We start from the raw sequence: 14,847 nt of genomic DNA, 5'->3' as shown, positions 1-14,847 counted from the left end.
TATAGGCCTATACAATAGCCAAGTAAATAATAATTTTAAGTAATTATTTAAGTAAGATTAAGCTAAATGTCAAAAATATCTTTCTTCCACTAAGGCAAGCCACATGGTTATAGAGTAAAAATGTTCCACCACGTACTTTGAAACATCCTATTTTTTTCCTGCCTGTTTACATTTGCATAGACATAACTGTGTTTACACTAGTATCTTGCCAAGACAAGCATTTTCACCAAGAAGTTCATTTGACCATTGATTGGTCAACTTTTTTATTATTATTATTATATTAGTATATTTTGATATCCCTAGTCTCTATTTACCATTCTTAGGAAATTCTTAGTTAGTTCTGTCAACACAAAGCTGAAGACTTTATCCTAGTTTCTAAGACACAAATTGTGTAAAAAAGACTGAATGTTGGTAGACATTGTGGGGGCCTCAAGACAGCGTGATGCATATGGTGCATGTATGTGTGTGTGTGTGTTTGAGGGAAACAGTAGGGGGAGACAGCAGAGTTTTCAGTAGAGCTTGTTGGCTCTATGCCACACTTGACTGTTGGCTCTCTTTGTTCAGAATATTGGCCACACAGGCAACACGTGGACCCATTGACAAATGGTCTCTGGGTCACTAAACCTCCTTCCCTGAGGTCATTTCTCACTTTCTCTCTCTCTAACACATGTACACAGCCAAGTACACTCCGAAAGCCACAAAAGACTCTACGTGTAGCTAAATTTGAATCAAGCCAACTAGGGTTTCCTTGCCACAAACCACACATTTTTGGTATGGTTCATTTTTGGAATAGAAATCTTGTTTTAAAGATACAATATATAATCTGCATTGTATTAATTACTCTGCCATTGGTCAGAAAACATTTAGTCCTTCCCCAAATTCACTCCATTGGTTCAGCCAATTTTGGCTGGTTGGGATGCTCAAACAAATACGTAATCTATTAATAACACCACAGAGCCATAGTCTTTGCACTTTTTGGTGGAATTTGATTACTTATTCCTCTACTAAATTATTTTTGACTTCTGCCTGGAAATCACACTGACAACTTGAAACCTGATAAATCAGAACAGGCTGTAGACTATTAACTCATTATGTTATTATAATCTTACTATGATTATTTTTACCCCTTAAATTCATGGCATTAGGGAGAGCCAATACAAACAGTCCAAGGTTCTACTAATTTGTGGCACTGCTAATTAATTCGACCCCCACTAAAATTGGAGTAAATTGGAGGTAGGCTGAATTGTCTTACCCAGGAAACATGAGAAGGTCTGTGATGTTTTGCCCTAGCCCTAAATATATGGATGTTTATCTAGCGGTCTACAAACTGATTTTTGTCCATAACTTCCTCAAAGAGGCTCTGAAGTGCTCTGCCTATATCCTATATATAAGACAGCCACACCTCATCTCAGCTGCACTGTCCATGTTTGGATGTCCAAAGGGCTTGGCAAGGGGAAAATGAAGGAATAGGAGAGTTCCAAGTTTGAAAAACAGAATGAAAGGACACTTAACAGCAGGAAAAGGAAGGTGTTCTGTTTTGGGATGGGTTATGATGCACTTTCCAGCCACCCCAAATGCTATTCCCAGAACTCCCTATGCTGGTGTGATATCTTGAAAACAGAATGTGACCTATTGACTTGAACTACCCCCCCCACCCCCCCCCCATCCTTGTCTTGTGATATAGAAAACATGCCTTGATTATTTTTAACTGAATTTTTCCTACATTTCACTTCTTACATCTAATTCAGTATAATTGATAACAAAGGTTGTTGGTTGAAATCACCTTTTTATGCCATTTCAAAGCAAATGCAATCATTTTGAGAGATATATTTGAACTTCAACAAAAGGCTGAAAAATATCGAGATCTAGTTTGTTTAGCTATATCGTCCAGTCCTACAATAAAGTAGAAAAGGATTCAAAACATAAAATACTGTCAAACAACCAAATAGTACAACATATGTTGCTCTAATTTCTGTAATTTGTTCCACCCCAAAGCAAATGGTCGGCCAAACAAATGAAATTTCTACTGTTAATACCCATTATGTGAGGAGTGCAGAGACAACTCACTAATTCACTCTTTCTGGCTGAACAGTGTAAATAGACCATATTCAATATATTATTTTTGGATAATTATACTCCCAGCATAGAACATTCAATTAGGAAAATTAGCCTGGAATGGCCCACTGTTGCCAAGTCAAACGTTTATGTCAATCAAATAAATCACAATAATCTTTCTAATTACAAATGTATTAATTAACATTGCAAAATCGGTCAATTGTTACACTTATGCACATTTTCATATATCATTTTTAGAAGCTTTCTTTGTAGGGAAGTTGTATTTACCACCACATCAACTAAAACATGGGTTCAGTTTAACCTCTGTAAAGCAGCTTAGTCTGAAATATCTTAGATCAGGGAACTCGTCTGCTATGCTTTTTCTACAAATGCCAGATGTTTGACAAGCCATTTGAAATCCCATTAGGAGCTGTGAATGTGCTTTCATTCCACTTCAATAATGGGAACACAAATTAAGGTTAATAAAAGTATATAAACTTTAAATGTATTATTACACTTCCAGCATCAGCCATTATGGTCCGTATGACTTAAACATGATAATTTATGTTGGATTTATATGTTTAATGGGGACTTTCCAAAGACATAATGGTTTTTATATTGTACAAACTATATATTCTATCCCCTAACCCTACCTTTACTTTTTATAAATTTGCAAAATTATAAAAAATCTGGATTTTGCTTCGTCATTATGGGGTATGGAGTGTAGATTAATATTTTTTTTTATAATTATAGTAATTGAAAGCATTTTAGCATAAGGCAGCAACTAAGACAAACTAAGCGGTCTGAATACTTTCTGAATGCACTATATATACACTGATCAGCCTCTACATTAAAACCACAGGTGAAGTGAATAACATATATTATTTTGTTACAATGGCACCTGTCAAAGGGTGGGATTTATAAGGCAGCAAGTGAACAGTCATTTCTTGAATTTCATGTGTTTACGCGGGAAAAATGGCCAAACGTATGGATCAGAGTGACTCTGACAAGGACCAAATTGTGATGGCTAGACGACTGGGTCAGAGCATCTCCAAAATGGCAGGTCTTGTGGGGTGTTCCCGGTACGCAGTGGTTAGTACCTACCAAAAGTTGTCCAAGGAAAGACAACCAAAGAACCGGCGACAGAGTCACGGGCACTCAAGACTCATTGATGCACGTGGTGAGCAAAGGCTAGCCTGTCTGGTCAGATCCCACAAAAGAGCTACATAGCACAAATTGCTGAAAAATGTAATGCTGGCCATTATAAAAAGGTATAAGAACATGCAGTACATCACAGCTTGCTGCGTATGGAGCTGCATAGCCACAGACCGGTCAAAGTGCCCATGCTAGCCCCTGCCCACCCCCAAAAGAGCCTACAATAGGCATGTGAGCGTCAGAACGGAACCATGGAGCAATGGAAGAAGGTGGCCTGGTTTGATGAATCACTATTTCTTTTAGATCATGTAGAAGGCAGGGTGCATATGTGTCGTTTACCTGGGAAAGAGATGGCAGCGGGATGCAGGCATGGGAAGAAGGCATGCCGGTGAAGGCAGTGTGGTGCTCTGGGCAATGATCTGCTGGGAAACCTTGATTACTGCCATTCATGTGGATGTTACTTTGACACATACCGCCTACCTAAAGATTGTTGCTGACCATGAACACCCCTTGTGTGTTCATGGTTGAGTGTTTCGACCCTTTTTTCTTGCATTTTAAACGGTATAGCAAAATCTCTACTGACATATTTTTACAATCTTCCGGTATGTAATGCTCACTGTGTGCTCTTTCTATCACAAACATTGAAATGGGCTATAACGGATGGCATTAGATGGTCTTTGTCCTACTAGCTACTTCTCTGACATCTGTCTGCTAAGACAAACAGAATACTCTGTGGTAGCCCGACATCATCCATCAGCATTTAAAGCCTCATGCGCTAGCACAATAAATCCACAATCATATTCCATCCCGTTGTCATCGTACACAAGGTTGCATACCACAATCACCGGTGATCACCTTACAAAATAAACAAGCTGAGCCAAAATAGATGAAAGGAAAATATGTCAGCAACTGTTATTGCCAGAAACATCCACTGGACACAAGGTTAAGGAGTAGAGTACAAGCTTCTGGATAATTGACAAATATTGTAAATTAAACACCAAGTATGGTGATGTTAGTAGTAAGGTACAAAATCCACCAGTAAAAGCTTTAACCTTAAACCCATAAAGCAACCACTTCCTAGGGATGGAAATCATAAATCATTAAAGATGCATTCAGTAGATTGGAGCCGATATAAAAAGTTTTACATGTAAATAAATTAATTGTGTTTTTGTGAAGTTTGATCCGAATGGTGTACACACACATGAGATAATAATAATAGTTTTCTATAAAAAGTGCTTTATTCTACATTGTGTGGGTCACTCCTTCAATGTGTTTTACCATGTGTTACATTGGCTGCCGCCTGTGTAGATACTCTGGGTTATGCTTAGAACGTTGTTGTTTGGTGATGCAAAGAGCAAAAAGAATCAGAATGAGCTTTATTGCCAAGTATGCTTACACAAAAATGAATTTGTCATGGTGACAGAACACAATGGAACATAATTATTTATCGTGCTTTAGCAGTGGAGACAATGGGAGATCCAGTAGCTGTACTGCCGAAGAAGCAAAAAAAGGTCTCAACTTGTTTCAAGCAAGAAGATCAGAAAGACTGGTAAAGGCAAAAAACAACAGTAAACATCAGTAATGGTAAGGCATCTACGTCTTCATTCGTTTAGTGCTAAGTAGCTGGGTACAGCGATTGTTGTGGATTTCATTTAATCCACGACGTTGGTTGCTTGGAAATAAAATGAGTTCTTCAATACAGAATTCATGGACATGCTCAATTTTTCATACAAACGGCAAATGATGTCTGAGAGAACGCACCCACAGCCTACTCAACTAAAGTAAAGAACGTAACTTCCACGTGCATCTAATTGGCAGGTAAAACTTAAACTCATATGTTTTGTTGTTATTTGTTATTTTTCACTATTGCTGCAGACAGCTTGCTTCATACATTCTGTTCACAGCATTTAGAGGGTAAACTTTATAATTTGACTGAACTGTGTGCATTTGAACTCTTACAGTACATTGTGTTATGTACTCTTTTCATGCACAATTTGAATGCATGCCCATTATTTGAACCGGGTGGCCAAAATGAAACCTTAAAATCAAACACAGCCTATAGAAATCTTCATATTTAGAATTAAAGCTTCCTTACTTCCCCTGGTCATAAAACTCATTCAAATCCAGTTTATATATACATTAGGGCTGTCGATTTATTTTTGTATATATATATATATATATTTATTTTATTACAAATAAAGCGTTAAAAAAATGTACGCAATTAATCGCAATGCTCCCGGACCGTAATGAAAAGATTCCTGAGAAATGCAAGCTTGTAGTACCACCTGTTTACTCCAGAGGGCAGTAACTGAAATATCAGCTATATGAGCAACGCACAGTTTATACAGTGAAGAAAACACTTCAGTAGGCAGCACAACACAAACATGCGTTACGTTCTTGTGTTCAAAACACTTGATGAAGCGCAAATCCGAACTAAGGGATCTCAAGATGTGTTTTAAGTATTAAACTATATTTAACTTGACACAGTGACCTAAAAATGTTATGTTTATGAGGGAACGCACCCGAGACGCTACATGATCTGTCTGATTCAGGTGTACATTGATGGGTCCTTAAACAAGCCCTCATAATAAATCTCCAACTGGAGTGGTGGTGGCATAGTGGCTAAAGCACAGGGCTGTTAATCAGAAGGTCGCTGGTTCGAACCCCACGGCCACCACCATTGTGCCCTTGAGCAAGGCACTTAACTCCAGGTTGTTCCGGGGGGATTGTCCCTGTAATAATTGCACTGTAAGTCGCATTGGATAAAAGCGTCTGCCAAATGCATAAATGTAAATGGATTGCTGTGAACTGCATGCCAATGATTGACTTATGTTCAATAATATGGTTGTAAACAATACACTGTATTCTAAAGCCGCTTTATTATCTTATAAATCATTAACTCTTCTGTTAATGTATATATATATATATATATATATATATATATATATATATATATATTTATTATACCGATTCTGAAAAAGAACTAATTCTCGATTCCGAGCCCTACTTGATACCACAGATAGAACTGAGTGATGGGAAAACTGCAAATGTCAGTAAGAAAAGCTTACAAGATTGATAGGATGCAGTGTAGCACTTATGCTCAACCTGTTTTAAGGCCATAACAAGTTCCCCAAGCGATAAATCTTTAATAACTTGGTCCACTAGCTTCTGCCGCATTCAGCCTGGCCAGCAAGTATGTTTCGGAAAAGAGTAGTTGAAGGCTGGGGTATTTATTAAACAACATTCCAGACCCACTGCATGTCAAAATGCCTCTGGGGACGACTTCATTTCACTGCCATTATATTCTGGAACCCTGAAAACCACACCAAGGTTCAAGGTCCGGTTAGATGCTAAATCTCATGCTAGATAGAAGCCTGCAGGACTGGCATGATACTGTATCACCTCCTAGCTGCAGAGGTAATAAAGAGGGTTGAGGATGTGTTCAAGACAGAATATTACGAGTAGAAAATAGAAGTCCGAAAGACAGGGAAGCATATAGTGTGACTAGTTAAAGGAGCATTAACATGCACACAGAGGCAGATTTACAGCTCATGGCTATATTTTTCCCTGTCAGTGTTTTATTAGTGTCAGGGAGAATTTTAACACCATTCAGGGGCAAGGAGACAAACATCAGTGTCAGCGCTAACACTGACGTGACTGCAATAGGGGTTCTCTTAAGTGTACCTGTTTATAGATAGTTCTTCAATTGTCAAAGGGCATGTTGCAATCCTCTTATAAAGAGGCATTGTGGTGCTTGCAAAAGTCATAGTCACAATGCTAGGGGTTGGTTGCCAGGTTGATTTTGTGGGGTCTTAAAAGATGACAGAAGATATGGGTATTTTAAATAATTCTAAGACTTTGACACTGTGATATAAATAACAAAATATTTGTAGCATGATAAATAATAAGCTCTGGAGGATTAATTAAATGTCAACCTGAATACTGTTTCTGAAGAAAAACCTGTCCTGTCCACAGATGCATGCATAGTAACCATTACATCAAATTAACGGCATTTTATAATATGGCAAGTTTCAGCTATGCATGTTATTCAGGTAGATAGGTACCTATAATGATCTGAATTCTTAGTGACAGCTGTGTCATAAGAGTTGGTTTGAGTGTTTGCTATTGTCTACAGTCTGTTCGTGTGTATGTGTGTGTGTTTCAAAATCACAGGTACATGAGAGAATTTCACCATGCATTTAGGCCTGAGGCATTCAAAACAGTTTCCCAAGATAAGAAAAGCTGAAATTACAAGAAAGGATTTTTGGCATTTGTACCAATGAGAACATTAAAATGAATCATCAAACCTATTTCTGTAAATGGTTTACAGACAGTTAGACCAATTTAGACCAGTTTTTCCATCCCCGATCAAAGCTGTAATTATTGAGCACAGAACAAAAAAAAAAAAAATAGGAAAACGTTTCCTTAAAGTTAACATGAAATGACCCATTTTACTTCAGTAATGTGACATATTTTCAAGTGAAATATATTCAAGAACTCAAGAACAAAATGTAGGACAGGACTTGATTTTATCTTTCAGGAATTAACTGGATTGAAAAAAGTCAATGCACATTTGAAGTTGATTGTACTGTGGGTACCCAATTTTAGGAGGGTTTTTAAGGAGGCTTTTTTTGAGGAGACATGGAAGCTGAAGGTCAAGTTCCCCCTCAAAATCATCTTGCTGTATTTAGGGATGCTCCGATCAGGATATGACAAACTGATAACCCATAGGTGCAATTACACTTAATGTGACGTTTTTAGTTATTGATTTATTGTCACTATTACATATAATTATTATTATTTCTTAATTTATTTCTATTTTATTTTTGCATTATATGTAACACATTATAGGGTATCTTAATATTGTATAAAAAATATATTATATTTATAAATTCCTTTCCTGCCTATTCATTTAGTTGGATGATTGTATTAATAGTTCATTTTTCACTTGTTGCTGCTTGATCTTTTATGACGGGAATAAAGTGCGTAACAGTACAGTACACAAGCTTTCATATTCGCCATACCGCTCCCACAGCATCGCTCTTAACTGCTGAATCAAGTGTGTTGTCTTACAACACAATGCCAGTATTCCCCACACTCTGTGATGCCATGACAGTGTTGCTGATGTCTTAAAGGAGCAGTGCGTCTTTTGCAGCATGAGCGATCGGTTTATGCGATCAGCCAAATTATCGATCATAGGATGCAAATATCGGCCGGTACCGATCGGTGTCCAATCGATCGGAGCATCCCTAGCCATATTCATATGGAAACACGTCTTTTTCAAATATACACACACTAAGCACTTTATTTTTAGAACATCGTGGTCCTAATAAAGTGCCCAACATGGCCTTCTGCTATTCTAGCCCATCCGCCTCGAGGTTCGACGTGTTGTGCAATCTGAGGTGTTGTAAACTGCAGTTGTACAGAGTGGTTATCTGAGTTACCATAGCCTTTCTGTCAGCTCAAACCAGTCTGGCCATTCTCTATTGACCTCTCTCATCAACAAGGTGTTTCCATCTGCAGAACTGCCGCTCACTGTATGTTTGTTGTTTCTGGCACCATTTTGAGTAAATTCTAGAGACTGTTGTGTGTGAAAATCCCAGGAGATCAGCATTTACAGAAATACTCAAATCTGCCTGTCTGGCACCACAATCATATCATGGTCGAATTTATTGAGATACATTTTTTTCCCCAAACATTAACTGATATGAATTACACTGCTACCACATGATTGGCTGATTAGATAATCGCATGAATATGTAGGTGTACAGGTGTTCCTAATAAAGTGTTATGTGAGTGCATACATGTTAATCGGGCCACAATGATTGCGACTGATGTGATGAATATAAAATTATATGAATATATAAAACTATTTATTTTAGGTTGTTGATCATAAGATTGGAAACTAAATATTTTACATTTATTGCTAAATATTCTGATATGTACAAATAGATAAGTAGTTTATATACGAAGAGACACTGTCTCTTCATGCACGTCATTAACAGTGCATCATGGGAGTGGGCGGTTGTTTCAAAGCACATTTTGCGGGCTTTGTTGGCCGCTGTTCTCTGATTGGTGAAGCTTTCTCTGCTGGGCCATGGCTAATGTAGTTGTTTACCATGAAATTAGCTATCAATTACGATTTAGAAACATTTAACTTGAAATAACGCAGATAGTTGGCTTCGAAGGAAGCATATACCATTGATGAACAACCTCAAAGCTCAAGGTAGGTCTGTCTTTATAGGTTTATAAGTTATTGTTGAAAATCAATTCATCTATGGAAAAAAGGAATGGGATTTTTACTTCCAGAACCAGACTGTTGCACTGTAATTGCCTCTGCATTGTTCATATGCAACGCAAGACAGAGGTGACGCAACTTGTATTTAACCCAGGTGTATTTGATGTCCTTCCTTTAAATATTAGATTACATTTGTGTCATTCGTATTTAGACAGACAGATAAAGACTGTAGCTCAACGATGCAAAAACCCACTGTAGCTTAACTGCACATGTAAACATTTTGAGTGAGAAACGTCTCTTTCTACCAGCGCAGCGTAGTTCAAGCGGGAAGACTAGCAAATGTACATCATCGCATCATTAGCTGGGTAAATCCCAGCCAATCACATGTAAGCTGTTGCTTTATAAGCCTGCTCACAATCTATCACACTGCTGTTTCAGTGTGCTGACACGACAACCTCCACCACCCCACCACCACCAGTTGAGTCCCATCCTGCATGGGGGTAGGCTCCTCGCCCCTGCCTCCTATCTCCAGCAGGATATGACTTTTCCGATAACAACTTCTTCGGACCGCCAGATGGGGCCTACGCCAAAGAGAGACATTACTTTTCTGTTTTATATTCATCAAATAAATGTCATCATAAATCTCACTCAAGTCTGCAAGTCTTCCTGATAGAACTGATATGCTCTTCTTTCCTTTGTCCTGTAAATCAGGCCATTACATGTCTCAAGGGACGTGAGACTCCAATGTGATAGAAACCATTCTAGGATGAGAAAATGTGACATATGCAGTGACAATCGAAAACACACACATGCATTCTTTGGTTTCTGCATAGCAGACCGTCGAAGAACATAGGTTCAGCAGTGTATGTCAACGCTGCCTCTTGTGAGGCAACGGTAGAGATAAAGTTACTCGCACACATAACACTGTGCATCCCACACAGTGGACAGATAGCAGACAGAGCGGCTGCTGTCAATTGCCACGGCGCTCAATTAGGATAAATGGAGCTATCGCTGGTGTATGTGACCTGTTTCTATAATTAACCCTGGGGGATGACAGCATTAAAGCTTGCTGCATGAATTCATGTGAGATGTGAATGTCTCACCCCTTATATACTAGATCCAACCCCCACTTCATTCCCAAACACCCACACAGACACATACACACACCGGTACATCAAAGCGTGGTTATGGTATCTGTTCCTCATACCAGCGTTCAGTGTGGTCATATACAGCAATGCTGCAAGACAGAGCAGGACATTTCAGCTCTTGTGAATGCATGATATGTGTTATCTCGATCAACAAATTTTATAGAGACTCAAAAGACACATTTTTCTAACACAATTTCTGCACTAAAGTTCATAAAAGACATAAAAAACTAAAATGTATTTTATTTGCAAACCATGTTCCACACTCAAAACTATTAAAGCTAAAGAGTCTGATGTAAATTGGTCTTCATTTTCTGGAAAATGTTTGGATACCTGAATGAAGACATTGGGCCTCGTTCTTAAAACATGAGTAGAATGAATATCTGTATAAATTGTTTGGAAAATCATTCTTATGTAAATTGTTGCATTTTGCAACAGTTTTATGTACGTTTTATTAATAATTTATAAAATGTTTATAACTGATGCCACACTTTTATTATTCTCTAACCCAAAACATTCGGAAAACCATTCTTGCGAAAATTATTGTATTTTGCAACATTTTATGTAATGGTTTTATAACTATTTTTTTTTTAAAGTAAAATAAAAAAAAAAGGCACATTTTTAAGATTTTACGATTTGTTTCAATTTCAAAATTTCATGAAACTGAATTGTGTAATATTTAACTAAATTAAATTCAAACTTAAAATAATTCCATCCATCCTTTCTCTATAGTCACTTATCCTATGCAGGCTCATGGGTAGTGCTTGAGCTTATTTAAAATAATTACTTTTTTATTTGATTTTATTAAAGATTACGCAATTCCATTTAATGATAATTATGTTATGAAATTGAACTGTGTATATCTTAAAATGATGTGTTTAGAAAATATTCACAAATTATATTTTACTCCTAAACGTATTCACACAGAGTGCAAAACTTTTATCATTCTCGTAACAAAATTGGAATACCCGAATTAATGCATTTTCATGTCAATTAAGAACACTGTGACATCATGCGAATAGTTTTACAAACAATTTACACAGGAAATTTCATTCTAGCTTTCGTAAAGCAATTCTTGCGTAAATTATCACATTATGCGTCAATTTCTTTAACGGTTTATAAACTATTTATAATTTATTTATAACCGATGCCAAACTTTTATTATTCTCTAACCAAAGTCTTAAATTATTTTAATGTTTTATTGTTTGGAAAAACATACTATGTAATGGTTTTATGAATGATTTACACAGATAATGTCATTCTTCTCATGCTTCTGCATTCCTAAATAAATGAATGTATAAATTAGCACATTATGTGACAGTATATGTAACGGTTTTATAAACTATTTATAAAATATTAATGAACAATATTTTGCTCCCAAAAAACTATTTACTATTTAAGTCCAAAAATGGTATCATTCTCTTACTAAAGTCTGAATACCCAAATTAATGCAATTTGCATTAATGCAATCAATTTTCATGTAAATTACACCCCAAAAAATTACCAAATAAACCTAGTTTTCAAATACAAAATTGGATAATTGTAATGTAATATTCTGGCCTCTGTTTTGTAATTTCATTATCAACTCCTGTAGTTCCGAAAATTCGGATTTGGTGTGAAACGGCCATAAAAAGGATAGTTTATACAAAAAAGAAAATTCTGTCATCATTCACTCACCCTCATGATGTTCTAAACCCATATTTATTAATAATAATAATAATGATAATATATATATATATATATATATATATATATATATATATATATATATATATATATATATATATATATATATTATTATTATTATTATTATTATATATATATATATATAGATAGTTGTTTTATATATATATATATATATATATATATATATATATGTTAGGGCTGTCAATCGATAATATTTTGTTATCAAATTAATTACATGGTGTCCCGCATATACAAATATTTGCTGAGAAAGCCCCTCATATAACAATAATTCAATATATAAAGATTATACATATTTATATCAATATATAATTATACATAGTTATCTTTAAATATAAAAAAAAAATATATATATATAAATAAAAATATTCAGATAATTAAAATGCATTACATTCTTAATCATCAAGCTTGCATTTCTCAGGACTCTTTCTTATTATGGTCCGGGGGAAGTGCGATTATTTATGATAATTTTTTAACGCGTCATATTTTGTAAAATTAATCGCACTGAATTAATGCGTTAAATCGACAGCCCTAATATATATATATATATATATATACATATATATATATATATATATACACACACACACACACACACACACACATACACACACAACTTTCTTCTGTGAAACACAAAATGAGATGTTAAGCTTAATGACAGCCTTTCATTGCATGGAAAAAAAGTGAATGGTGACTGAGACTAATATATTGCCAAACATCTCATTTTGAGGTCCTTGTACCAAAATGATAGTGAGTGAATGATGACAAAATGTTTTGTCTTAAAATATATTTTCTGTCTGTACTCACCCAGCAGCTGCACTCCCCTTGTGAGACCGTAGACATCAATGAGGGCCCACAGCGGCTCTGCTGTCCTAACGCCGCTGAAGAACAGCATGGGGCTGGAATCGTTGATGCGATAAAACACTCTCCCCTTTTTATCCACCCACAAGGAAATTAAGTTTCCTTCATTTGCAAACTCTTCTGGCAGGGCCTTAGCCCAGAAGCCATTCTGGGATACCAAGTCAGGGCAGGCGTACTTGGGCAAACTGTCTGGGTTGATTCGAGACGGGTCTTTAGAGGTGAATCCCAGGCGGAGAGCTCCACTCCAGCAGCACTGCTTTTTAGTAATCTAGAAAGAGGAAACCAGAAAGATTCGTTAGCATTAAGACATAAAACAAATGCATGAAACAAAAAGTAGTAGTTATTCCTAACCATTTCTTTTGCTAAAACAAAACCTACATCTAATAAAAATGAACCACTGAAACATTTTACAGAAACAAAACATTTATTTTAAATTTACATTTTCTATCTAATTCAATTGACTTTATTTGTACAGCATAAATCAATCCAAAGAGCTTACAATTTCCAATGCGCAAGCCAAAAGTAACAGTGGCAACCAAAAACTCCTTAAAATACCATTACTTTGCAGCTTTTACAAGAATTCTATCAATGTTTGCTCTTATGTGCTATTACAGCAGCATCGAAGGCCAAATAGAGGGCATGTTTTAATGGTCATAAATGGTTGTCTACAAGGAACAATTGAGGGGTTGTATGAGGTAGTCGTGAGGTGTGTTTGGAGTAGAGTAGCTCTGTTTTATTTGACTTACAGTAACAACTGCCTGGACTGAAGGAATAAGCACTACAAATAAGTCAAGAACATAATGACTTATTTCACAACATCCAGACGCTCCGGAGAATATTATCATTGAGAACTGGACTAGTGAGTGAGTGCACACACAAACGACTGTGTATGTTGGTCGAGTAACTGGTTAAGCTAGATTGAGCGATATAGTCTGGGGTGGGACTGTTTGTTTTGCATTGTTATTGTGGTGACATGCTGGTTTGGGAAGAGGAAACTTGCAAAACTGCTTTAGGATTGTACTTTAAAGGAAAAAATGAGAATGCTAAAAACACTGTTATAGCTTGAGTATTGCAAGCAAAGGTGTGTTCATCCTATAATTCTCAAACTTTTAATTAGGCCCAGACACTACCCACACTTTTTCCTTTTATTGCTTCTTACCTTTAAGCGGACCTGCTCATAAAGAGCTATCGGCCTGTTGCTGAACGTGATGGCGTTGCAGAAGCTGGCTTGCCGTTTGACGCTCCTCTGTGCCAGATCCATGACTATCTGAGAGCCTTTAGCATTGGGGTGGAACAGAAGGGGGCTCAAAGGGACGCCTCCACATGGCTGTAAGGGCAGACAGTGCTTGGGTTTGTGGTGGCATCGGTGAGCGGTTGAGGGGAATGGACCACCGAGAGAATCTGAGATAGAGAGAGAGACATTTTTTAACCGTATGCCAATATATACAATGTATTTCAAGGGGAAGTGTGAATTTGAACATTAATATTTCCCATTTTTTCTCACTTTATTAGCTGTAATACTGTAGGTAAAATAGTCATAATATCTAAAATAGTAATAGTGAAGTGATTTACTTTGCAAGCGACACAAAGTTAACACGACATTCACGTAACATTAAATTACAGAAAATGTCAGAAACTACAGTGGTATTTAATTATCCAAACAAATAACATCAGAAACATAAAAAGACA

General features: G+C 36.5%; 1 protein-coding gene across 1 annotated transcript in view; it reads right to left on the bottom strand.

Annotated features, from left to right (window-relative positions):
- Positions 1–14,847, bottom strand: part of LOC127644466 (E3 ubiquitin-protein ligase NEURL1-like) — a 58,189-nt gene that overhangs the window by 28,521 nt on the left and 14,821 nt on the right. The window contains exons 2-3 of the mRNA XM_052127659.1: positions 14,318–14,559; positions 13,105–13,426 (exon numbers count right to left, since the gene is read on the bottom strand). Coding sequence (XP_051983619.1) covers positions 13,105–13,426; positions 14,318–14,559 — 564 coding nt within the window. The remainder of the gene's footprint in view (positions 1–13,104; positions 13,427–14,317; positions 14,560–14,847) is intronic.

This window comes from Xyrauchen texanus, chromosome 5 (assembly GCF_025860055.1).
Source record: "Xyrauchen texanus isolate HMW12.3.18 chromosome 5, RBS_HiC_50CHRs, whole genome shotgun sequence".
Taxonomy (NCBI): domain Eukaryota; kingdom Metazoa; phylum Chordata; class Actinopteri; order Cypriniformes; family Catostomidae; genus Xyrauchen; species Xyrauchen texanus.
Note: the sequence above shows the minus strand (reverse complement) of the source record. Positions and strands in the feature narration are given on the sequence as shown.